This window comes from Microtus oregoni, unplaced genomic scaffold (genome assembly GCF_018167655.1).
Source record: "Microtus oregoni isolate MIOR12 unplaced genomic scaffold, Mior012 000004F_ref0000308, whole genome shotgun sequence".
Classification (NCBI taxonomy): Eukaryota; Metazoa; Chordata; class Mammalia; order Rodentia; family Cricetidae; genus Microtus; species Microtus oregoni.
In genome coordinates, this window is record NW_024543063.1 from 24,209,291 (window position 1) to 24,236,553 (window position 27,263).

The following is a 27,263-nucleotide window of genomic DNA, read 5'->3' on the forward strand; positions in this document are numbered from 1 at the left end:
CGAGGGAGGGGGACTTGATGGGGGAGGGGGAGGGAAATGGGAGGTGGTGGCAGAGAGGAGGCAGAAATCCTTAATAAATAATAATAAGTAAATTTAAAAAAAAACTAAAAAAAAAAGGGTGTGCATTAGCAAGGCCTTTTGGGCACCTTTCTATGGGTCAGTCTGCTCACGACTGGTGTTATCTGGGTGGGTTTCACAGCATAACCCTTTCCCTAGTTCTTAGGACAGGAGGCCGTGGAGATGAGGCATGAGGAAACTGTTCATTTAATTACTTGTTAACGCCTGGGAAGCTCCCCTTGCATTCTGACTGAAAGTTAGACCTTGGGAGCATTCTGCAACTCCAGCTCCTAGCATCCCTGTCTTTAATTACCAAAGATAACCGAGACTGGCATGCGTTCATTTTAGGGAAATTTGACCCAAGACACTGGCAGTTTTGTTAATGAGCAAATTGTGAGTCCAAGTTTCTTGCTTTATGGTGTGAAGATGAATACTAGGGAGGGTCTAGAACATGTTAGGCAAGTGCTCTTTATCACCGAGCTACACGCCCCCCAAACCAGCCAGCACACATTTAAGTCATTAATTAAAGGTATGTATAAATAAGTAAGGCAGTCAGAAATTTCAAAATGATCCTGGGAGGAACATTCTGTAGTCTGAAAACGTTTTAGCTTTAGAAAAATAGAGATCTCAGCTAAGAAAGAGTATTTGATTTTATGATGTCTCAGATTAGACATCTTCATGTATGAAACCTACAAAGAGAACTATCTTTAAAATTGTGCCAAGTTCAGACAAGTGGATAATAATAACATGGCAAGAGGCACCAGAGCTGGGCTGGTTGGCACCACTGCCCCAATGTCAGGTACATGGAAAGCTACAAGGCAAGCCAAAAATAATCCTCACAGCTTGATTCTTCTTTGTTTTTGTCCCCTCACAACCAAACCAGGGTTTCACGTGTAGCCATGGTTGTCCTGGAACTCTCTCTATAGACCAGGCTGGCCTCAAACTCACAGAGATCCTCCTGCCTCTGCCTCCCGAGTGCTGCAGTTAAAGGAGTGTGCCACCACTGCCCAGCTCTAAAAAAAAAAAAGGTGTTCACTCTAAGACAATAATAGTATGAGTCAAAGAGTCTGAATTGTAGCCCTTGATGCAATAGCATGTGCACTAAGAAACACACATACCACTAAGGACATTATTATAGACCACTTGGGAAGGATTTGTGTTGAGTTCATAAACTGAACTCATCTTCTATGACATGAGAAACTGAGTTAGAAGGATGGCCAATTTCATTTCCTAAAGGAAGAGTTAGAAACTGCACTTCTTAGCTTTAGAATTCTTTCATAAAAATATAAACTGTGTTTTTTTAACCGTACTAAATTGTCTTACTTTTTTAATAAAAGATTTGTTTTTGTATTTTATGTGTATGGGTGTTTTGTCTGAGTCCATGTATGTGTGCAACATGTGTGCAGTGACCACAGAGGCCAGAAGAGGGTACCTGAGACTGGGACTGGAGCTACAGCTGGTTGTGAGCCAACATGTGGGTGCTCATAGCTGAACTCTGGTCCTATCCAAGAGCAGCAAGCGCTCTTAACCTCCTAGTCACCTTTCCAGCCCACTAATTATGTTACTTTTGAAATGACAGCCTGCTTTTGTATGATATTAGCAGACCAATAACTCCTTGTAAGAAAGAATTAATTCATGATACTCAGTCATGGTCTCATGCTCAAAGCCCATTTATCTGAACACTTTGGGGGAAATCTAGACTCTTGGGTTTTCCCTTACAAAGAAGTGGTTGAGTTGCAAAGCTTTTATTTCCAGTCTTTGTATGTAAAACCCTAGTCCCAGTGGAGTGAGAGGAGAGGAAGAAAGGAAGGAAGGGAGGCCGAGAAGGAGGGAGGAAGAAAAAGAGGTGGGGACTTTCTTCTTCATTCCTTCCTTCCTTTCTTTTCTTTTTCTTTTCTTTTTTCTATTTTTTTTCCAGACAGGTTTTCATGTAGCCCAGGCTGGCCTGGAACTCACTAGGTAGCAGAGAGGCTAACCTTGAACCTCCAATCCTCCTGCCTCCACCGAGAGCTGGGATTACAGGCATTTACCACCATGCCTGGCTTGAAAGATTTCATCAGGGCATCTGTATCAACTACTGAATAAGCTCTAAGCAACATCATCTCTAAAACATGCACGGTTCTAATCACTTCTGCCACCTCCGGAGAGGCCATGCTGCTTACAGATGAAACAATGACAAGGGCGTTTACAAAAGGACATGGCCGGCCACCACACAGAGCATTCCTCTAGCAACCAAGTGAGGTAGGCATGAGGAGAGGACCCACACGAACTGTTGCACGACACTAAACGTGTGCACCGTCTGTGTACTTTCTTCTGGATTGTTCTGTCATCTGAACACAGGGTTGAATGAGCAAAAAGAGTATTCCTACCATGTAAAGCAGGCCACATATATAAAAGGAAAAATCGTATTTTTGTGTGATGTCGAAGATCCACCCTACGAAAACAAAGAAATACAGATATATTCAGTATAACACAATTTAAGACAAAGTTCAAAAATATAAACCAGGCATTTATTGCTACTTCAATTTTTTTGCTTGTTTTTGTTTTTTGAGACAGAGTTTTTTTTTTTTTGCATAATCCTGGCTATCCTGGAACTCCATCTGTAGATCAGGTTGGCTCAATTTTTTTTTTTTTAAAATGAGCTTGGGTTGGGGATGTAGCTCAGTGGTCGAGCACCTGCCTAGCATGTGTTAAAGTCAAAGTTCAGTCCCCAACACTGCCTCTCTAATTTATTAACTTTTCTTTGTGATGCTGAGGATGGAGCACAAAGCACTGCCCATGTGGCCACCGCTGGCCACAGTCAGGCCTCACTCACAACTTTTTCTTTCCATACAAGATCTCATCTATTATACTGAAGGCTGGTCTCAAATTCACTATGGATTGTTTTTTTTAAACATTTTTTCTTTTTTTTAAAGATTTATTTATTTATGATGTATACAATGTTCTATCTGCATGTATACCTGCCCACCAGAAGAGGACATCAGATCTCATTACAGATGGTTATGAGTCACCATGTGCTTGCTGGGAATTGAACTCAGGACCTCTAGAGCCTGTGCTCTTAACCCCTGAGCCATCTTTCCAGCCCCCTGTATTGTTTTTTTTTTAATCTTTAATTTTTTTTTTGTTTGCTTGTTCTTGAGACAGGGTCTTACTATGTAGTTTTGGAACTCACTACATAAACCAGGCTGGCCTAGAACTCAAAGAAACCCACCTGCCTCTGCCTCTCAAGTGCGCCACCATGCCTGGCTGTTATCCTTCGTTTTTATTTTATTTATTTTGTGTAAGTGTATGAACTTTTTGTATGGCACTCATGTACTATGTAGAGGTCACAGAACAACTCTTTGGGGTTGGTTCTCTCCGGTCACCTCTGTGGTGTCCCAGGGATCTAGCTCAGGTCATTCAGCTCTTCAGCCACTAAGCCAGCTCATCATCTCTATTAAATGTGTTATTTGACTTAAAAATCAGAGTCAGCAGGTGTGGCAGAAGCAGGCGATCTCTGTGAGTTTGAGGCTAGCTTAGTCATAGCAAGTTCCAGGCCAGCCAGAGCTGCCCAAAGAGAGCCTGTTTCAAAAACAAAACAAAACAAAAACCAATAGACAAAGAACAAAAGAACAAAACATAAACAAGAACAAAAAAGGGGCTTAAAAATAAAGGTCATATTCTTTAGATGTGGCTTAGTAAACTGCTCCATCCTTTCTCCATCCGCAATCTAAAACACAGAAATCCAAAAATGATGAGTCTGAAAGCTAACACAGATGTCTCAACAAACCCCCACCAACATCTGTCAGTGTCACACCTGCTCCTGATGGGACACCTGGGAGTAATGACCACCTGAGTAAGTGAAGCTGTGGCTGTGGAGGGGTCTGTCTGTATCTATCTAGAAACAGTGGGTGAGGGAACCGACTGTAATCTGAAAGTTAGACGACCAGGGCAGGATCTGGGGCACAACAGATCTGCCATACCAGCTCCTGGAAGACTGTAAATTCAAGGTCCATCTGGGCCACAGAGTGAAAATTAGCCAAGCTCACCCCATACCTCTAATCCAGCACTTGGAAGGCAGAAGCGGGGCAGATCTCTGCCGGTGAGGCCAGGCTGGTCTGCATAATACATTACTGGCAGGCTATAGCCAGACACACAGTGAGACCCGGTCCCCAAGAGGAAAAAATGAAAAGTACTTGGTGATGTAGCCCAATGGCGATCATTTACTTGCTTAGGATATGAGGAGGCTTTGGGTTCAATACCATGGAGGCCAGAAGAGGTCGCGGGTTCTCTGGAGCTGGAGTGCTGAGAACTAAAACTCTGGAGGAGCAGCAAGTGCTCTTAATCACCGAGCCATCTCTTTAGCCTCCCCCTCCCATCCTGGAGACTGGATGCGAGGGTCTCAGGCTTGCCAGAGATGTGCTCTGCCACTGTGCCACATCTTCAGCCGTGTGAATCCCCTATAGCTGGGGATGGGCGAGATTTCCTCACCCGCCACACATCATTGCACCTGCTTGTGACCTTTGTTCTTTGATTTGGAACACGGGACATTTGCAATCCTTTCATCCATTAACTCAAAGCCACAGCTGTGAAGTGAAACCTGGTTCCCTACTCAACTGCCTTCCCTTTTCATTTGAGTGTGCCCAGTGAGAAGCATAGGCATCTTTCCCATCAGTTAAATTGCTCCCAGCTTTTGGCCAATATCGAAAATGCTTGTTAAGGGGCTAGATTTTATTCAAATGAAGGTGAGTCATGTAGATTACTCAGACAAATCTGAAGGGCTAGATTTTGTTAGAAAGTATTCTGGAAACATCTAGAAAACTCACCTACTACCATGGCATCTTATAAAAAGAAGTGAACACCCAGCAATGTTATAACATACATTCGACTGAAGTTGGTGTTGTTTAGTGCCCCAGTTGAAATGTCTGTGTAATGTTTTGAATTGCATGCTTTCCCTAAATGGAAACACTCGAGTGTCTAATGTGGCACTAAATTGTACCAGGTTTGTAAGTGGGAGTAGAAATCTCTCTGAAAAATGGGAAACATGTTTGTTTCTGAAACCACTTACAAAAAAAAAAAAAGGTAATTGGAGAAGTAATTTTCTCTGCTGCACATTAAGTAGCATTTAAACCCATTGGGATGTCCATCAAGAACTGAATGTGGTTATTTAGTTGATCCTATTGCTGGCACCCTGAGCCCATAATGCATGAATGCTGGTCCTGCATCACATTATGACTTTAGTTTCTTGGCCTGGAGAGTCAATTAAACATTATGCAGGCAGCCAATGAACGTCCTTCACCATTAGTGTATGAATCTGTGGGAGGAGAGGAAGCAAGAATATAAAGAGAAAGGACACTTCAGACGTGAGGGACACCAGCCTAGAGTCCCCACAGCAGTAAGGGTAGGCACCCACAGAAACTTCTTTCTTGCTGGGCAATAGTGGGTGCACACCTTTAATCCCAGTACTCGGGAGGAAGAGGGAGGCAGATCTCTGTGAGTTCAAGGCCAGCCTGGTCTACAGAGCGAGTTCTAGGACAGCCAGGACAGAGAAACAGAGAAACCCTGTATCAAATAATAATAATGATGATAATAATAATAACAATAAATTAAAAAGTAAAAAAGAAAAGAAAAACTTTCTAGTTTTTGTTGTGGTAGTGATCTTTTTTTCTTTTTGGTTTTTCAAGACACGGTTTCTCTGTAGCTTTGGAGCCTATCCTAAAACTAGCTCTTGTAGACCAGACTGGCCTCAAACTCAGAGATTCACTTGCCTCTGCCTCCTGAGTTCTGGGATTTAAAGGCGTGCGCCACCACTGCCCAGCTGTGGTAGTGATTTTTGTTTGTTTTGTTTTGAGATAGGGTCATACGTAGCCCAGGCTAACCTTAGACTCCTGATACTCCTGCCTCCACCTCCAAGTGCCATGATCACAGGCTTACATGCCTGGCTTTAAAGTTCTCTCATAACTATATATTTCTATAAATATATGTGGAGAATATATTCAGTGCTTTCGTGTAAGCATATGCACATGTGAATGTGAGCACGTGTGTGTAGTTTAAGAACTTGAAGGTCGAAAGATGGTGCTGGGTGTGCACATCCCACTTGCACTTGCATCTCTCTCCATCTGTTCCTCTGAGTCAGGGTTTCTCCCTGAACTTGAGGCCCTTCCTCACTCCCTCCCTCTCTCCTTCCCTCCCTCCCTTCCTTTCTTCCTTGACAGGGTTTCTCTATGTAGCCCTGGCAGTACTGGAACTCAGAGATCCGCCTGCCTCTGCCTCCCATGTGCTGGCATTAAAGGTGTGTACCACCATGGTGGCCAGCCAGAGGCACATGTTTTCTTGGCTAGACCTTTGGCTGCCAGAACAGTAAAATAATGTTTACGGAAGCTTATTTGAGCAGTGACAGGCAACAAACACGAGTCTAGACCCAAGAGCATGGATGCCTTTTGGTAGTTTTTTGAGATAGAGTCTCAGGTGGCCAAGAATCACCCTGGACTCTGGATCTTTGCCTCTGCCTTTCAAGTGCTGGGACTACAAGTATGGGCCACGACAGCAAGGGTATGATGTGCTGGGTGCAGAACTCAAGGCCTCCTGCATGCTAGGCAGACAGTCTACCACCTATGACAACCTTTAGCCTTGGTTTTGGTTTCTTCTCTTTTAAAAGTTTTATTTACTTAATGTGTGTGTGTGTGTGTATGTGTATGGGTCTGTATCATGGTATAAACATGGAGGTCAGAGAAAAATCTGTAAGATTCTATACTTTCCTTCTACCATGTGGGTTCTGGGGATTGGACCCAGCTCATCAGGCTTGGTGGCTGAGTCACAGGCCCCTGCCATTGATTTCTGGAGATGGGGTCTTATCGTGCAGCTAAGTTGACCTGGAATTTGTAACAATCCTCCTGCCTCAATCCCCTTATTACTGGGATTACAGGTGTAATCCCACATCTGGCCTTTTTGTTTACTTTTTGTTTTTTGAGACAACTTAGGCTGATCTCTAACTACTAGTGCTCTTTCTACCTAAATTTCCCAAGAGCTGAGACAAGTATATGCCACCACACCCAGCTCTGATGTTGGACTTTGTAAGGGGTGGGGACACATCCTGCCCTCCTGCATGAGCTCTAAACTCTGGGTACCTTGGGGCACTCACCTGCAAATGGTGGTCCCAGTAAAGCCGAGATGCCGTTGGCACAGATGATGATGCCATAGGCATTGGCCAAGTGCTCAGTGCCAACCAGGTCCTCCGTCACCACAGGCATGAGGGAGAAATACCCACTGGAAAACCCAATCAGGGCACAAATGACAGCCAGGCTTGCATAGGTATGCATCAATGGCAGAAGGAAGATGCTGAAGACAAGGGTGAAATTAGCGATGAGGAAGACGTTCCAGACGCTGATGCAGGGGAGGTCAGCCACCGCCCCCAGGATCACCTTCCCGAAGATGTGAACAATTGCTATAATTGAGGTCAGAGGGAACATGTCATTTTGTTCTGACAGGTTATACAAGCTGACGATTTCTGGCAGGTGGATGAAGGGGATGACGAAGCTGCTGTATGCAAACAGAGCCCAGAACACAAAGGCTACAAACATGCGATTGGTGAAGAGTGAGGCTGTTCCGAAATAGCCTGAGTACCAGTCCCCAAAGCCCTTTTGGACTCGCACAGTGAGCTGGCTCACTGTCTTCAGAACCCGGAAAGCACGCGCGTTCTTCCTGGGCCGGGTTTGACCTTGACATTCCTGTGCTTGAAGGTCACAGACATTTCCCTCGTTCTCAGGCTGTCTGTCTTGTTCTTCAGTGACACCTAGTGGTCCTGATTTCACAGATTCAGCGGAGTAAGCTGGGACAGCAGAGGGCTCCTCCCCTCTGGGGCAGTTTTCTACCTTCCCAGGAGAGAGGGGTCTCATGAGCGCTCCACAAACACAGAGGTTCAAGGACACGGCACCTTGGATGAACATGGCGTTCCTCCAGCCATACTCTGCACACAGGTATTTCAGCAAAACGGTCATCAAGAATGTCCCAAATCCTGTCCCTGTGGTACTGAGGCCCTGGGCCAGGGCTCGCCTCTTCTGAAAGTACCTTCCCACCATAACCACTGCAGGCAGGTAGGCCATCCCGCTGCCGAGGCCTGCAGGTGAGATGGAAAAAAATCAGGAGGCACAGTCAGAATCCATAGACCAGCTGCTGTGTCAGGCAGCTGTCCAGACTGTAGCAAAAACACTTGAGGCAATCAACTTAAAAAGAAGGAAGGTTTATTTTGGCTAGTGATTTTAGAGACCTTAATTCCTGATGCTTTGGGGGCACATCAGGGCAGAGAGACGTGGCAGAGCAAAGCTCATGGTTGCTGGGAAGACAAGGAAAAGAGGAAGCAAGGACTAGGGATCTAGCTGTTGCTGGAGTGCTTGCCCTAGCAGGCATTAATTTCCACCCAGCACCACATAAAACTGGTCACTGACACTATAATCCTAACACTTAGCAAGCGGAGGTAGGAGAATCAGAACTTCAAGGCCAGTCTCAGCTACACAGTGAGTTTGAGGCCATTATGGGATGCACAAGACCCTGTTTAAGCTGGAAGCAGGGCGGGGTGGGGGAGCGGAGCATATTCCCAATTACCTATTCCTTCTACTAGGCCCCATTCCCTAAATTTCCTACCACCTCTCAATAGCCCATCTTTACTACTTACTACACAACCTTCAGAGACATTTAAGGTCTAAACTGTTACACCTCTGTCTCCCTACACCATTGATCTTTTCCATTCTAATGAAGGAATAATAATTATATAAAGAGGAGGGGAGCTGGGAGGAGCCGCCAATTTTCCTTTAGGGCTTTGCAGTAGTTTCTGCCAATAATATCTGAGAAGATCCCTCCTGTAAGATCAAAAGATTAAAAACACAGCGAGCTCCAGGCCAGCCTCACCTATGGAGCGAGGCCCTGACTCAGGCAGAATCAAACAGAAGAAGAAAGTGACAACTCCATCGTCCTCTGGACCACTGTTCATGAATAAAACTGTGGGAGGATTTCTGAGAACTTGTGAGTAAACAAGACAAGAGCCCTGTTCTTCCGTAAAGTGGGTTGTTCTTGGAATATGCTTTGGTGCCCCTCCCAGATGTACTAACAGGGACACGTTTATTTTAGGTCACTCATCGTTCTATCCATTGTTATTCAGAACAAAGTTTCCAAGCACACGTTGCCCTTGTGACTGTATATAGTGACTCTAGTGAACATTGCTCACATGACATTCCTAACCCTCAAAATACTCTCAGAATATAAACTGTCTGAGACCCTGAATAATGATGGCCATTCCATGAAACTTCAGTCTATTTTAGTCTCCCACTCTCCCAGGTTCATGCCTCCAGCTAGAGCAGTAACTGTTTCTGAGCCTCCTACTAATGTCAGTGATGGGAAGACACAGTCCTCAACTTTGGGCCTAACTCTGGACAGTCTTTATAAAGCTTATGATCACAAAGATAGACATCTACAATTTCTTAGAATGTAAAATAGACAAAGAAAAAACAGCCCAGAGGTTAGCAAGACAGGAAGGAGGGGCTTGACAACCAGGATGTACATGGTGGAAGGAGAGAACTGAATCCTTCAAGTTGTCTTCTGACCTTCCCACATAAGAACTGTTACACACACAGACACACACACACACACACACACACACACACACAGACACAAACACACTGCTGTGGATAATGTGTTTGTACTCTGTAGGGATTTGTCTCTCGTATTGGTTTAATAAAATGCTGATTGACCAGTAGCCAAGTAGGAAGTATAGGCAGGGCAACCAGAGTAGAAAAATCTGGGAAGAGGAAAATCAGAGAGTCAGTCACCAGCTAGATGTGGAGGAAGCAAGATGAGATTGCCTTACTGAAAGGTACCAAGCCACGTGGCTAAACATAGACAAAAATTATGGGTGAATTTAAATCATAAGAGCTAGTTAGTAATAAGCCTGAGCTAATAGGCCAAACAGTTTATAATCACCATAAGCCTCTATGTGTTTATTTGGGACCAAATGGCTGCGGGACTGGGTGGGACAGTAACTTCTGTCTACAACACACACATACACACACACACACACATACACGGAAAGGGGCTGGAGAGACGGCTCAGTGGTTAGGAGTATTTGTTCCTATTGCAGAGGATCTGGGTTAATTCCTGGAACCCACATGGCAGCTGTAACCATTTCTAGTGGGTCTGACCATCTCCTCTTCTGAACTCTGCAGTCACCACATACTCATGCGATTCATATACACACATGCAGGCAAAACATTCATATACATAAAATAAAACTTAAAAAATCTGGAGATATGACTCAGTGGTTAAGAGCACTTGCTGCTCTTGTGGAGGACCCAGATTTGCTTCTCAGCATCCACATGATGTCTCACAATCACCTGTAATTCTAGTCTGGAGACCTTGCCCCTTCAGAAGCTGGCTACAAAATGTCACCATCAGACAGACTCTGCACTCATGTCCTCAGCTCCCAGGTCATCTGACATCAGCAATACTACCTGGATCACACTGCTGTGAAAGGAAGCGCCCTGGTATGGGAGGTCCTTCTGTCTATGTGTTGCTTTTATTGGTTAATGAATAAAGAAACTGTCTTGGCCTGCTAAGGTAGAACAAAGCTAAGTGGGGGTGGGCTGGGCGGGAACTAAAGTGAATGCTGGGAGAAAGGAGGTGGAAGCAGAGAGAAGCCATGCAGCCCCACCAGAGCCAGATGGAACTTTAGCTGGTAAGCCACAGTCACATGGTGATATACAGATTAATAAAACTGGGTTAAATTAATATATAAGAGTTAGCCAATAAGAAGCTAGAGCTAATGGGCCATGCAGTGATTTAATTAACACAGTTTTCTGTGTGATTATTTCAGGATTAAGCAGCCGGGAACCAACAAGTGGTCTCCTCCTACATGCCCCTTCTTCTACCCTATTACCCCTTCCCTCACCTGGTCTCAGGTAGTTGGTTAGTTCTCTCCTTCTATCACATGGGTACCAGGGATGTAACTTGGTCATCAGGCTTGGTGGCACCTCTGCCTGCTAAGTCATCTCACTTGCCCAAGACAAATCTTTTAAAGATGAGATTAACTTTGCACTTCTATGCTAAAGATAAAGCATATTTAAAAAAAATAAAGGAGCCTCTTCAGCGGGTGTGTCAATGGCTATTCTAAAAAGAACCCAGAGTGGATGAACCACAGGGGATGTGACTGAGAATCACACAATGAGGATGTTCTGTTGTCTGGACATCATACATCATACTTACAAAAAGTGATTGTCCAGTGTGCATGAGACCTTGGATTTGGTCCCAGCACCACATAAATCAGATTTGGTGACACACACCACAATACCCAAGCTGAGAGGAAAGGCAGAAGTATTAAGGTCATCCTTGGCTAGATACCAAATTTGAGGCTAGCCTGGGCTACGTGAGATGCTGTCTCAAAAAACAAAACTCAAAATCTAGGGTGACTGCATCAATAGGGAGTATAATCTTAAGATTCTTTGTTGTTGTTGTTGTTGTTGTTGTTTTGGTTTGTTTTTCAAGACAGGGTTTCTCTGTGTAGCTTTGGTGCCTGTCCTGAAACTAGTTCTTGTAGACCAGGCTGGTCTTTAACACCCGAGTGCTGGAATTAAAGGCATGCGCCACCATTGCCCTGCAAGATTCATTTCTTGGGTGGGGGGTGTCTGTGTGTGTGTGTGTGTGTGTGTGTGTGTGTCCGTGTGCAGGTGCTCTTGGAGGCCAGAAGAGGGCACTGGGTCCCCAGAGCAGGTGCCATAGCTGGTTGGGAGCTGCCCAGTGTGGGTGGTGGGAACTGAACTCCAGTCCTCTGCAAGAGCAGCAAGCATTCTCAACTGCTGAGCTATCTCTCCAGCTCTAATGGGACAGTTTAAATCAAACTCTGGGAAGCTTTGAAAAACAGGATGATTTAATGACTTTTCGTGCCATCACTTAGCTTCAACAAATCTCAACTCGCAGCCAACTTGGTAAATACCACAAATTATTTTGAAGCAAATCAAGAATACATTATCTCATGTGTGCATATTTTAGTATACAAATCTCCAAATGTAGGAATCATTTAAGTGGCATACTTCTCATATCATTATCTCATTGGAAAAAAGAAATTTTTGATACCACTAAATATCCAGAAGGCTCTCAAACTTCCAAATGTTTCATAAATGGCTATTCTTTTTAAAAAGCAAAACCACCCCCCCAAACTTGTATTTTTAAATCATGATCCAAAAAGGTTTTACACATTGCTGTTTGTTGGTGCCTATTTTAAGTCTTTTACAGTCCCACCCCAAGACCTCTTGCAATTTATTTTATTGAATTTAAGACAAAGACCCTAGGTGATTTGTTCTGTGACACTGTCATGCTTTGGATTTTGATGATGACACAAAGTAAGTCTACTTATTTTAGACAGGTTCTCTTATAGCCCAGACTGACCTGGAATTTGTAGTTCAGGATAGCCTTGAAATTCTGATCCTAGCTAAGTGGTGGTGGTGCATGCCTTTAACCCCAGCACCTGTGAGGCACAGGAAGGCGGATCTCTGTGAGTCTGAGGGCAGCCTGATCTACAGGGTAAGTTCCAGGATAGACAGGCCTGTTACACAGAGAAACTCTGTCTCAAAAAACAAAACCAAACAAAAAAGTTTCTAATATCGTTTAAACATTATTATTATTACCATTGCTATTTTATGCATATGACATGTGTGTGACTGCAGACACACACATGCAAACAATAAGCATGTGGAGGTAAAAGGATAATGTTTAGGACAGTGTTTCTCAACATGTGGGTCGCAATTCTCTTGAGGTCCTAAAGACCCTTTTACATAGAGGTGGCATATCAGATTCAATTCATAACAGTAGAAAAAATACCAAATTTGTACAAAAATTACAAAGCACCAAAACCAATTTTATGTTTTGGGGGTCACCCTACCATGAGGAACTGTATTAAAGGGCCACAGAATTAGGAAGGCTGAGAACCTTTGCTCTAGGAGTTGACTCCTTCCTTCCACCTAGGGATCCAAGAGTCATTCAGGCTGTCCAGCTCGTACCTGTCATAGGCAAGTACCTTCACCTGTGTGCCATCTTGTCAGCACATTGGCATCAGGTCTTAGTGTCTCATTCCTCTTGTCTTAAGGGATATACTTGAGTTTATGTCATATTTATGCTACACATATGCTACCAAGTTTATATGTCAGCTAACATTTACCAAGCACTTTAGTACCTACCATCATGCTAAGCATTTTCTGTGAATTACTTCCATCATTTCAACAGGATACTGTGATTGGTACTCCAGATATGGCAGTATGTAGCTATCATTTTAGCCCTAAGTAGGTGGTGACAGGAAGACCCCTGATTTACATGTAAGGAAACGGAGGTACAAGGAGCTTCCGTGATGAGTCTAGTGTGCCTAATGTCACATGAATACTAAGTGGTTACAAAAGGAGCACACAGATGGGTGACACTCAGTAGTAAGAGTTCCCAGAAAAAGTGAAACACTAACCAGGCCTGACGGCTCATTGCTGCAATCCCAACACCCAAGAGGTGGAGGCAGGAGGGATCAAAAGTTCAAGGTCCTTCTCTGCTACATAGTAAATTCAAGGTCAGACTGGGAATACGAAAGGGCCCATCTCCTAACAGAAATAAATAAACATAAATCTTTATTAACCTTTTGTTTTTACATTGATTGCTTTCTGAAGTAAGGTCTTAAGACAGAGTCCTGACTAAGTTTAACCTTTCTATTGCCTTGCCTGAAGCTCCCAAGTATTAGGAGTCCAGATGTGCTATTTACCACCATATCCCATCCAAAATAACTTTTTGTTGCTTTGTTTTTTGACCTTTGTTTGCACAGGGACTTGTCTAGCCCAGGCTGGTCTGGGACTCACTATGTATGTCGCTGAGGCTGGTTTTGCTTTCTGGGTCTTCCTCTCTCCACCTCCCCAGGGCTAGAATTATAGCTATGTACTACCACATTTGGATCTTTTCTTTTGCTTGTGATTTTGTTTTTGAATTTTGGGACAGCGTCTCAATGTCTGTGGACCAGGGCTTTGAACTAATAGAGATCCTTCTTCAGTCTGTCTCCTGAACACTGAGATTTCCTTCCTTCCTTCCTTCCTTCCTTCCTTCCTTCCTTCCTTCTTTCCTTTTTCTGAGAAAGAGTCTCACTATATAGCCTGAATGGCCTGAAATTCTCTATGTAGACCAAACTGACCTTGAACTTTTGGTAATGCCCCTGCCTCTGACTCTCAAATGCCATGAATGTATGTGTCACTACATCTGCTGTCTTAATCAAAATATCTTTCAACTCTGATTCAATAATTCATTTTTTTTTTTGGAGACAGATCAGAGTTTTGTTCCCACAGAGTCAGGTGGGAACACAGGGTTCGAGGAAATAGCTACTCACTGTGTGAACCCCACAAACCGTGGGTAAAGGAAATTATGGCTAGGAATACATTTTGCAGAATGCAGATTACTCTGCGTGGTGTTTGGTTTTAATCCATCCCCTGCCTGTGTGCTAGATTGGCTTCCGAGAATCTCTGTCTGCCAGGGACTTGTGCTAATTCATTCATCTGAACGGAGCTGAACGATAATGACTATTCCATCAGTCACATTTAGTCCTGTGGTTACTAATGAATGTCACCCATTTCCCTAGCATCTTGGTTTACTCACTTTAGTTTGTGTCATTGTCCCCCCTTTCCCATTCTTTGAAGGAGAAACCCTAGCACATAGGAGTCTGGATTTTGTTCTATTTGGGGGAAGTCAAATACAGTTGCTAGTGAGTGTCCCACATGTAAGGGACACTTAGCATCTATTAAAGTGTTTCTTGGGTTGATGGATAAGACGGTTTGCTATGCAAACACAAGGATCTGAGTTCAAACCTACAACATCTAAGTAAAAAGCTGGGTGTGGCTTTGCATACCTGTAACACTAGTGGTGGTTGGGGTGTCACGAGAAGGAGGCTCTCTGGGGGTTGTTGACTGACAGCCTAGCCCCAGATACAGTGAGAGACCCTGTGTCTAACAATAAGGCAAAGGATGACAAAATGGCACGTGCGCGCATGTGCACACACACACACACACACACACACACACACTTCCAAGATGATACAGAATGCTTTAAAAGTTTTTTCTAGATTTGTTTATTTTATTTGTGTGAGTGTTTTGCATGAATGCAAAACTGTATGTAAACTGGTGTGTGTGTGTGCTATCCATAGCAATCAGAAGAGGATATCAGATCCTCTCAAAAAGAGTTACAGATAGCTGTGAGCTGCCATGTGGATGCTGGAAATGGAACCTGGGTTCTCTGCAAGAACAAGTGCTCTTTACTGCTGAGTCATGTCTCTAGACCATCAACAGAATGTCTCAATGGGCCTCTTTGCTCCACAGTTAAATTCATCCTCTGAATGCACAGAACACTGAAACCAAACATGTTAAACCGTGCTTACCAGCTGCCACTCCAAAGGTAACAAAGAGAGTTTGCACATTGGCTGCGTAGGCACTCAACACCCAGCCGAGGGAGTTCACCAGCCCTCCAATGATCGCTGTCTGGCGGCACCCACAGGTGTTAATGAACAAACCGATGAAAGGTCCTGCCACAGAGCAGTGGAAAAGGCACTGACTAGAGGTTCCTTGTCTTAGTGTCCCCCCACAAAAAGTTAAAGAGTAAAACATCACCAGGGCTGTTGAAAGAAAACCAAACCAGGACTAGCGAGATGGCTCAGCGGGAAAGGGGCTTGTGGCCAAAGCTGGCAACTTGAGTCTGAGCCCTCGAACCTGCTTGGTAGAAACAGACCAGACTCCCACAGGTTGTTGACCTCCACACAAGCACCCTCAATAAGCAAATAAGTATAAATTTTAACAACATAGGCAAAAACAAAATATCTTATGATGGGGGTCTGAAAAAAGGCAAGAATGAAAAGCTCGTTCAGATTGACTTGGTCAACCTGGATCAAACTTTGGGAAGTCTGATGCCAGCCGGTTTTTATTGTAATTTAAACACAATAGAGTCTGGAAAATGGTTTTCCAGGCTACAGTCATTCTGATTCCAGGTGCACAATAAATCTTAAGGTGTGACTACATAGACATTCCTTTACAAAGAACATGTGACCATGAAGGTGGGTTCTACAGCTAAAAGGCCTGGGATCTGGTGCAGTCTCTGATGAAGACAGCATAGAGGTCAGCAGGCTAAGGATGGGCTCTGTTGACTGAAAGCTAAAGATAAAAGTCTGGGGTGATCAATCTGGGGGTCTGGATGAGGTCTACCTCTACAGGTAGCAAAAAGGTCATCAGGTCATTAACAACATCCATTCTATCTTTAGAAATACAGGGTTTTGTTTTATTGAATGGCATTGGTGTGAGGATGTCAGATCCTCTGAAACTGGACTTACACTCAGTTGTAAGCTGCTGGAAATTGAACCCCGGTCCTCTGGAAGAGCAGCCAGTGCTCTTAACCACTGAGCCATGTCTTCAGTCCAGAATGCAGGCATTTTATTGAGGAGAGGTAGTACAGTACTTATTATCCATTGAGGAGACATCCCTGAGTGATTAATATTCTGGCTTCCCTGTCAAACTGTGGACACAAGGACCATTGTGCCCAACAATCTTAAAGTATAAAAACTTTGCAGATGTGCACAATCTCATCAGAGAACATACAGCTCTAGAGTGGACACAGCGGTCAGCCTCATTCTGCCCACAACAGAAGCCCTCAGCTGATGTTCTAACAGGATCCTGCCTAGCATGCATTTTCTGGACCTTACACAGAGTTTGAAAATGTGTGGAATAAGCAAACACTTGAAAATAAGAGAAACCACACACACACACACACACACACACACACAAATCCAGTAGCAAGGCTGACTATTTCCTACCTCTCCTCAGATGACTCGGTGTCATGTGATGGCTGACCCTCTGGCTTAGTCACACCTTCTCAGGCTGGTCGCAGCTTCTACCCTTGCCTCTTGAGGTTAAATTCCACCTATGACATGTTGTTGGTGAATGTGCCATGGTGCTGGAGTGGAGGTCGGAGGACAACTTACGGGAGTTAATTCTCTCCTTCTACCATATGGGTTTATGAATGGAAGGAACTCAGGTTGTTAGGCTTGGTACCAAGGGTCCACTGAACCGACTCACTGACCCACACCAGAGGTCTTTGCTCCAGTTCACTTTTGTTTTTTTGAGACAGGGTTTTTCTGTGTAGCTCTGGCTGCCCTGAAACTCGCTCTGTAGACCAGGCTGGCCTCGAACTCACAGAGGTCTGCCTGTCTCTGCCTCCCAAGTGCTGGGATTAAAGGCCCAGCGTGACTTCAGTTCTAAAGGAAACATCGGAAACGATTCCCATGAAGATGATCTACAGCCAATCACAGAGCACCCAATGAAAACAGAATTTAAAAGGACTTGCTATCTGTTTTCAACTCACTTAGGCCCTGCTTTCTCTTCCAGTTCTCTGAGATCACGGGGCTGCAATGTTTTGGTTTCATGCAGCCCAAACTGACCTCGAATTGCCTACACAACCAAGGATAACCTTGAACTTCTGATCCCCCTACCTCCACCTCCCAAATGCTGGGACAACAGGCATCTGCCACCATGCTTGGTTTATTAGGTGCTGGGGGATGGACCCCAGGGCTCTCCATGCATGCTAGGTAAGGCACACTACCGCTGAACTGAACCCCAGTTTTTATACTTTAAGATTGTTGGGCACAATGGTCCTTGTGTCCACAGTTTGACAGGGAAGCCAGAATATTAATCACTCAGGGATGTCTCCTCAATGGATAATAAGCACTGCATTTTTGACACTTTGTGACCTGAGTTCATTTTCTAGAACTCAGAGTAGAAGGGAGAGGGCCGGTTTCCGGAAGTTGCCCTCTGACCCTTATCCATAGGCTGGGGCCCACTTGTGCCCATACTCACACAATGATAAATAAAGCAATCGAGCTCTTAAGAGTCTCCCTGCTTAGCCCAAACTAAAACAAGATTTCCCTGTGAGGTCGCTTCTGTGCGGGAGAAGGAACTGGTGTCTCCCACGGGCAGGGCTGTATTTGTTACTTTCGCCAGACCAGTCCTGATAAAAACAACTTAAGGGAAGGTTTGTTTGGGCCAGGGTTAAAGGGGCTCCTTTATCAAGGACACTACAGAGCCTGGCCACATTGTGTCTGTCATCAGGAAGCAGAGGAAGACTGATCCTGGTGCTCCATCAGCTTCCTCCAGACCCACATTTAGGGTGGGTCTTACCTTTCCAGTCAAATCAACTCAGAAACTCTACAGAAGTTTCTCTCCTGTGACTCCAATTCTGCCAAGTTGATAATGAAGAGAGGATTGTACTGGCAACCTAGCCTCGTCTGCCGTGTGTGTATGTGTTCAAAGATTTTTTTAAAAATTTTTGTGTATTTATTTATTCAGTATGTAGTTCCAGCTGGCCTAGAGTTTGCTATGTAGACCAGGTTGGCCTGGAAGTCACAGAGGTCTACCTGCCTCTGCCTCTCAAGTGCTAGGCTTAAAGGGGTGTACTACGACATCTAGCAAGATTTATTTTAAAAACGTATTTATTTACTTTATGTGTATGTGTGTTTTGCTTGTATGTTTGTATGTATACCGTGGGCATGCCTGTTGCCTTTAGAGTCCGGCAGATGGGTGCTGGGAATTGAACTAGGTCCTCTGCAAGAGCAGCAATGCTCTTAACCACTGACATCACTGCAGCTTCATTATTTTGTTTTTAATTGTGTGTATGTCTGTGCACATGAGTGCAGTGCCTGTGCAGGCCAGATATGTCTGCTATTCCTGGAGCTGGAGCTACCGACAGTTGTGAGCCACCTTAGATGGGTTCTGGGGACTGAACCCAGATCCTCTGCAAGAGCAGCAAATGTGCTAACCCATCAGCCATCTCTTCAGCTCCTTGTCTGGTGTCTTTGAAAAGTGTAAATGTAAAGACTTATTTAATAAATTCTGACATTAAAGTCAACAATTAACTCATTATAATAGACTTATTGCATACTAAATATATTTATATATTTTATAATTATACATATTATATAGCAATGATATATATCGAATATGTATATTATATAAATAACATAAAATCAGCCCATTGTTATGAGCATCTGGATGACTTCTTGTGAGTAACTGAAATTAACTGAAATTGAGATAGCATAAGTTTGAAGATATTTCTTTATATACATTGAAAACCAAATTAAATTACAGGTTCTATGGAAGAGGAGCCAGTGCTCTTAACCACTGAGCCACCTCGCCAACCCCACATTTTAATTGTTATACATTCATACTCACTCAGCCATGCCATAGTCGGATGACCAAGTGACCCCAAATGGAACACATGTGACTCCTAGTTGTGCGCTGACAGCCCTTTAATACATGAAAGACTGGAAGGCCGCAGTAGTATGTTTATTTCCTGCATAACAGAAAGGATTCAGAGGCAAGCTTTTTTGATATGCTTGCTTATGAAATATCCTAAGACATTTGAGAAAAATAAAAAGAAAGGAAAGCCATGTATATTATTTGTATGTTGATCAATAAATCTTGCTTGAGGAAGAGAGTCAAAGCTAACGTCACTAGAGATGACACACACTTTTAATCCCAGGATTCTGGAGAAAGAATCAGATGGATCTCGGTGAGATCAAGGCCCCTCTAGGCTCCACAAGACCAACGCAGAAACAAATACAGGTGGAGGTGCCTCACACCTTTAATCCCAGCACTAACGGGAATATAAAATGGGAGGAGAGAGAGGCTCAATTTACTTAGTTGGTTTAGTTTATGGTCCTCCAACCTTGGTAGAGTAAGACTTCTCTACTGGCTTGGCTGCCTTGCTTTTCTGGTTTTTGCGTTGAACCCAATTTCTGTCTCTGGGTTTTTATTATGCGTGCTACAAGTCAGTGTGACTATTACTAGCTGAAAAATTTTATAAACCAGATGGATGGCATTAGTTGCTGTCCTGACAAGAGCACTAAGTGAACAACAGCTGATGGCCTTAAGTGGCTAACTGTCTGGCTTCCAAGTTAAGTGGCGCTGCTCGCACAGGAGTCCCTCAGTCGGTTATGGTTTGTAAATGAGCAAAGTCAGATGGGAGGTGCTGTAAACCCTCTGCAGTCAGGAAATACAAGCACTAAAGGTCTGGGGAGGGAACTCCACTCTAAACTTTCTGGCTTAGTTTTGTTTCTTAAGCATTGTTTGTGAATGGCCGGTAGGCGTTACTAAGAGCTAATTTCCATTCCAGCAAAATGAAAAGAACTGACTCCACAAGTCAGTCTCTCTCTCTCTCTCTCTCTCTCTCTCTCTCTCTCTCTCTCTCTCTCATGCACACACACAATAATAAAGAACACTTGCTCCACACTCTTGGGACCAAAGGAACAATAAAACCCAGACCCAGTGATTTCATTATGACGGGACTTGGGAGCAGATGGTTGTGAGCCACCACACAGGTGCTGGGAGCTGAACCTTGGCCCTCTGGAAGAGCCAGTGTTCGTAACCACTGAGCCATCTCTCAGCCCTGTCCTAGTTGTAAGATCAAGACGAACTGAAGAAGACAATAAAGTCATAAATATTTGTTAATATTTTTGGTTTGTTTTTGTTTTTCGAGACAGGGTTTCTCTGTGTAACAGTCCTGCCTATCCTGGAACTTGCTTTCAGACCAGGCTGGCCTTGAACATCTGCCTGCCTCTGCTTCCCTGGTGCTGGGATTAAAAGCAAGTTCCACCACCGCCCGGCTACCAACAATCTTTTCACATGTACATGTGTGCCCTTGGGTCTCCTGAATGGCAGGCCATTCTGGAACTTGCTATGCATCTGAGGCTGGGTTTGAACTCCTAATTCTCCTCTGTGGTGGTCTGAACAGGATATTTCCCCCTTAGGCGTGTCACCCCTGGTTCATGGTGCTGCTTGGGAGGTTATGGAACCTTTAGGAGGTGGAACCTTGCTGGAGGATGTATGTCACTGGGGGGATGTATGCCTTTGGGGGTCTATAGCCTCACCCCACTTCCAGTTTGCTTTCCTTGCTTCTGGCAGGCACACAGAGACGTGATCTCAACTTCCTGTTCCCTGCCCTCATACCCACTGTGTCCTGCCCCTCCCCGCCATAATGGACTCTTAACCCTCTGGAACGGTAAGCTTCCATGAGTTTCATTACAACAACAGAAAACTGGACAGGCCTGGTTAATCTTCTGTCTTTTAAAACTATTCATCATCAATGGGTAGCAGATGCAGCGCACTGGTAGAGGACTGCTTGCTTAGTGTGTGTGAGGCCCCAGACCTGATGCCCACCAGTGCCCCCCAGGACACTCATGGATGCTAACTAAACTGGGTGAGGTGGCCCGTGCCTGTCTGTGATCCCAGCATCTGGAAAGTGAACAAGGGAATCTGAAGTTCAGGTCATCCTTGGCTAGATACTTAACTTTAAGCCTGGGCTACATAAAACCCTGCCTCAAAACAACAGAAATGTTGCACACTCAGGAACCACTGAGCTAAGGTCAGTTCCAGTGAAAGTGTTAACCAAGCAGAAATGATGGAGATGAATCATCAGCCACAGAATCAGTGCTGAGGCCAGTGAGAGGGCTCAGCAGGTGGCGGTACTGGCAACCTGAGCTTCACCCCCAGGACTGAGGTGGTGGAAGGAGAGAATCAACTTCTTCAAGTGGTCCTCTGATCTACGCAAGTGCCATGGGACAAGCACACACACACACACACACACACACACACACACACACAGCTAAATGGTCAATTTTGTGTTCTGAATATTTCACTTCGATTTTAAAAGTGAGTGATGATAATAATCTGACCTCTCCCACTGTTTCAGGAATGTGATGAATGACTCTCAACAGGGACTTGCCATTTTATAGCAACCTCAACAGGTGGCAGCGAACGTACCCACGATCAAGGTGATGCCCATGCTCAGGGAGCTGACCCAGGCAGTCAGGCCGCGGCTCTGGTGGAACTCTTCAAGCCATTCCACGTTGAGGACTCCCAAGGCCATCTGTGAGCCCATGATGAGAATGTGCACAAAGAAGGAAGAAAGGATCATCATCCAGGCCCACCCGCCGTCGATGTCTGGGTGGGGCTTCAGTATCTTCTTAGCCTTGGGATCATCTTCAAGGTCATACCCGATATCCTCATGGCTTGCATACATTTTCTAGGATTTCTGAAACACACAATAAGAAAGTTCAGCACACACCGAAACAGAAAAACACCTTCCTCGGCTTTGGACAGCTCTGCCTCCCACTGACATCAAAGTGGCTTCAGGGTCAAATGATCCCCAGATTTGTCTTTGTCACTGAAGTCCTAGGGACATACTTTACTTCTTCACAGATCACCTTAAAATCTGTCTTTAGCCTGTTGTGGTGACACACGCCAGTGGGATTTGCTGAAGGAGGTGGAGGCAGAAGGATCACGGGTTTGAGGCTAACCTGGGCTAAAATTTGTCTTTATAATCACCTCACAATATTATAAAGTTAAGGAAGAGAGAAGTGAGGGTAGGGAGAGAGATGGACGAAAGGAGAGAGAGAGAGAGAGAGAGAGAGAGAGAGAGAGAGAGAGAGTCCCCTGGATGTGATGGGTAAGACAGACCAGTCTTGATAACATCTGTTCTCTGAGTAAATAGTGGGGATGGCAAGTCAAGCCCTGTAGATAGTTTGCTTGTTTGTTTTTTGAGGCAGTGTTTCCCTGTAGCTTTGGAGCCTGTCCTGGAACTAGCTCTTGTAGACCAGGCTGGCCTTGAACTCACAGAGATCCACCTGCCCCTGCCTTCCGAGTGCTGGGATTAAATAGGCATTGCCCGGCTGAGCCCTATAGTTTAATGTCTTTGGTGAACTAGGGAATTAGCTCACCATCTGAGAATGGTGAGTGTAGAGATTGTAAAGGGTCCTAATGTTTAGGATAACAGAAGCAACCGTTGCCTGCCAGTGGAAATGACTGTTGGGAGGTTAAAGTCAAGAGGTGCATGCACCACTGCAGGCTTGGAGCCGGGGAGCATCCGGGAGCCGGCAGGATGCCTGCTACCCCAGCGCCTGTACAGGTGGAGCATGGTATATAGCATGGTATATAGACTGAATATGGACACGGAGAACCTAAAATAACATCAAATGAATATTGTGCTCGGGAGACAGAGGCAAACAGCTACACAGAGAAACCCTGTCTTTAAAAACAAAACAAGAAGTAGTGAAAAGAGCAAAGCTGTGTGGTGAAAGGCTCATCTGGAGAGTGGCATTTTCAGTTGGTACATACGAAAACGTTTCGCTCCCTTTGACTATTTCCTTTGAATTTGAAATCAACTTTGATTTTTGCTAGAACAGAAGGGATGTGGCTTAGCGGTAGTGCACTGACTCAGCATGAGTGAAACCCTGGGTTTGCCCTCCAGTACGAGGGAAACCAGGGGCTGGACAGATGTCAGTGGTTAGGAGGACCCTCCTTTGAGTCAGCAGGAGTCATGAAGCTTACAACTGCCTGTAACCCCAGTTCCAGGGCATCCAGTGCCGCCTTCTGGCCTCTGCAGGTACTGCAGACACGGTACACAGACATTCAGACCCACATGCGTACATACACAATGAATTTCTTTTAAATAAAAGCATCTAAAAACATAACAAGTATGCAAAAAGGTGGAGATCAATCAAGACACTTGACATTGATTTTTTTTTTCGAGAGAGGGTTTTTCTGTGTAACTCTGGATGCCCTGGAACTCACTCTGTAGACCAGGGGCTGGTCTCCAACTCATGGAGATCTGCCTGCCTCTGCCTCCCTAGTGCTGGGATTAAGGGTATGTGCCACCACCACCCAGTGACATTGATTTTTGATCTCCTTGACAAAATGTGCACACACCTACACACACATGCACATAAACACCGCCATGTACATACACAAAATAAAATGATAGTTTTCCAATCCACAGAAAAGTACCTGAAATATTAAGTATTTTTCTGTGGCAGTGTTAAGAACCATATATTCTTACTGAATTATTTATTTTATGGGTTAACAATGTGACTGCCATGGAATTGCTCTGGGCATTTGCAGTTTCTTTGATCATACATGAATGTTGGTGAGTAGCATGTAACGGACAGTTTTATGCAAGAGGCCCAAGTGTGAAGACAGAAGATGGCATTGTATGCAGACAACTCTGGTTGAACGGAGGTGGAGTAAATAGCTGACTGAGACCTCAGGGGCCCCGCCTGATCTCCCTGAAAGAACGCATGAAGAGGTATAGTGGAACGTGCCTGCAATTACAGAAAACGGTAGGCTGAGACAGGCTGATCGCTGGGAATTTGAGACCAGCCTCGGGTACACAGTATTTGTCTTAAAAAAAAAAGCCTGGGAAACAGAACAATATTATGGTGCATGCCTGCAACCCTAGCATGTGGGCAACAGAAGGATCGGGTGTTCAAGGCCAGCCTCACTATACAGCAAGTTTGAGGACAACCTAGGTCTCAAGAGATCCCCCTTTCAAGAAAAAACAAACACAGAAACAACAACAACAAAATCCGAACCAAGCACATAGTAAACCAAGTATTTGCATTTTGAACTTATACCTTTCAAAGAGCGATCATTCCTTGGCTTCACAGTGCCTTATCCGACTATGTCACTAAATTGAAAGTCTACAGGAAAACAAGTGTTTAGTCTGGTGCGATCTGACTATTTCCTCCCAAGCTCATGTTGAAACCTAACTGTTACTGCAACCATAGTAACAGGTGGGTCCTTTAATAGGTATATGCCACAGGGCCCCAAATTCAGGAATGGATTAAGGCCACTGTCCTTGGAGTGGGTTAGCTGTCTTGGGAATGGGTTCCTGATACAAAGGGGATGGTTGTGTCTTGATATTTAGCTTGATGCCCTTTTCTAGTCTGTACCCCAACCCATTACTGCATGCACACAGTACACACATACGTGTGGACAAAATAATCACACACATAAAATACATTTTTTTAAATATTTATTTATTTATTATGTATACAATATTCTGTCTGTATGCCTGAAGGCCAGAAGAGGGCGCCAGACCTCTTTACAGATGGTTGTGAGCCACCATGTGGTTGCTGGGAATTGAACTCAGGACCTTTGGAAGAGCAGGCAATGCTCTTAACCACTGAGCCATCTCTCCAGCCCCCATAAAATACATTTTTTAAGGGAAGCTGGAGAGATGGCTCAGCAGTTACAAGCACTTGCTTCTTTGGCAGAGGGTTTACTTCCCAACATCCACATAGTGTGACTCATAACTGACTGGAGTTCCCTGGGACTCGATGACATCATCTGGCCTCAGAGGAACATCATGGCACACACACAGACAAGCAGGCACATACAACACACATTTAAAAAACGCGAAAGGTCTTTAAAAAAATTAAGAGTAAATAAATAGAAGTCATAAATGAGGATGGAGTGACATTGAAGTGACAGATATAGGCTACACAGTGGAGGAATGGGGAAAGTGAGAATGTCAGCTTTTTTTTCTGGAGCGTACCATATATTAAAATATGGTTAACTTTTTACAGTTCCGTCATGGGAGGAATTTTTACAAGCAGGTTGTTCATTTTTTTAATTGGGCTGTCACTATGTCTAATTCGATGAACTAATTATAATGATAAGCAAAAGGGGGTGCGTGACAAGTGAAAACTAAAATTGCAATCTCTTCCCAAAGGGGTAGGCTGAATTCTTCAACCCTAGTCTAAAACAGTTTAACACTGGGCATTTCAGGCCAGTAGAGGGCGCGCTAGAGACCAAGATGCCCCTGAGCTGAAAAGGAGGCAGCTCAGCTGACTTTATATTGGGTTGTAAAGGGTGCATGCGTGCGTGCGTGCGTGTGTGTAAGAAAATGGGCCAGGGCTGTGCTCTGTGGTTTTTGCCACGATGGTCTTGGCTGGTTGGTATCGAGGTCCCAAATGACCCAATTTTACAGATTAAGACAACTTAAACGTCTGTGTGTTTGACCGGATCTCAGGTAGCCCAGGCTGGCCTCAGGTTGAAGGATGACCTTGAACTTCTCACCCCCCTGCCAGATGAGTGTTGTATTACAGTGCTGGGTTTAGGAAGTGCTGGGGGAATTGAACCCAGGGGCCTTATGCATGCTAGGCAGACACCCTATCAACAGAACTACATCCCCAGTCCTGAAAGTGAGACAGTTGTTTAATGGGTGCCCTGTGAAGTTCAAATATGAACAGACCTATAATCAGTCTCAACCTCTTCTCCAACCCCCTCCCCTTTCTCCCTTCTCTTCTTCCCCTTTTTCCTTTGACCAGGAGAAGAAGAATCTTTCTGATTGCTAATAAGCACCTCCAGGTATCCTTGCTAATGAGCCTGAACCAACTTTTCTGCAGGAAGAAAGGGCTTAATTGGTAAGCAGAGATGAGCTCAAAAAACCCTGTCAGGCTGTGGAAGCCTCTGCCCTTTAATGGCTGTGCTGGATCTTCACTATCCCCTTTCCTCTCTGAAGATGCCGGATCCGAGCAGCTCCCGGGGGCTCAGCGTCCGCCGCCCAGGTCCACCCGCGCGAGATGCTACACCCTCCGAGCCTCCATCTCCACTAGGGGACCCAGACACAGAGACACCCGCACTCTCGGAGGTCGATAGCTGTAGCCCCATCACCGTCTACTTCAAGTAGTAAACTAGGGCCTCGAGAGCCCCTGAGCGCGAGGCCGGGCGCGGAGGTGACGCGAGCTCTGGTGCCCGGGTGGCGCGCGACGCCCTGGACGGTGCGCGTCCCCGCCTGCAGTTTGGAGGACGAGGGAGTACCACCGCCCTGCCCAAGTCCCTCTCTTCCCCCACCCTTTCCCTGGCTCTCGCCCCGTTGAGGGTCCCTGGAGGAGCCGCGGACACCAACCAGTATCGACCGGTATCTGCCAGTATCCGCCAGTTCGGAGATGCTCCAACCCTGCGGCAATCTCTGGCCTCAGCACAGCCCTAGGGTACTCACCGCACTCAGCCTGCAGGGCTACCGTCTCACTCGGCTCCTGGTCCCCACCCGTGAACTTGCAGCACTGTACCGAGAACCCGGGGCCGCTGGGCGTGGGGATTGGTGGCAATATCGACCAGCATCCTGCAGATGCGGCGCCTGGAGCTCGGCTCTCCGCCCTGCTCCGTGCGCTCGGTGCAGGGCTCCGGGACTCGCCCTCTGCTCGCTGTCTGGCCAGGTGAACCTCTGGAGCCTAAGGCTCGATGCTTCCGTCCCGTAGCCTTTAAAAAGGGTGCATTTGAAAGGGTCCGAGCCTACCCTGAGCTTTCTTCCAATTGGTGCAATTTCAGAGCTCCATGCTGGTTCATTCCTAT

General features: G+C 45.1%; 1 protein-coding gene across 2 annotated transcripts; it reads right to left on the bottom strand.

Annotated features, from left to right (window-relative positions):
- Positions 1 to 37: 37 nt before the first annotated feature.
- Slc16a14 (solute carrier family 16 member 14) lies at positions 38 to 27,263 on the bottom strand. 2 transcript variants are annotated; one of them, XM_041649538.1, is made up of 5 exons: positions 26,911 to 27,263; positions 21,891 to 22,161; positions 15,470 to 15,613; positions 7,178 to 8,152; positions 38 to 2,491 (listed from the first exon to the last, which is right to left on the bottom strand). In XM_041649538.1, the coding sequence occupies exons 2-5, from the start codon at positions 22,147 to 22,149 to the stop codon at positions 2,340 to 2,342; spliced, it is 1,530 nt and encodes a 509-aa protein (XP_041505472.1). In that variant the 5' UTR covers positions 22,150 to 22,161; positions 26,911 to 27,263; the 3' UTR covers positions 38 to 2,339. The 2 variants fall into 2 exon arrangements, with proteins under 2 accessions (XP_041505472.1, XP_041505473.1); XM_041649539.1 differs by lacking the exon at positions 15,470 to 15,613.

Coding starts and splice junctions, on each gene's coding strand:
- Slc16a14 (XM_041649538.1), bottom strand. CDS start 22,149: ATGTATGCAAGCCATGAGGATATCGGGTATGACCTTGAAGATGATCCC. Junction 15,614..21,890: donor GGGCATCACCTTGATCGTGG/GTACGTTCGCTG, acceptor GCTCTGTGGCAG/GACCTTTCATCGGTTTGTTC. Junction 8,153..15,469: donor TACCTTTGGAGTGGCAGCTG/GTAAGCACGGTT, acceptor TCTCACCTGCAG/GCCTCGGCAGCGGGATGGCC.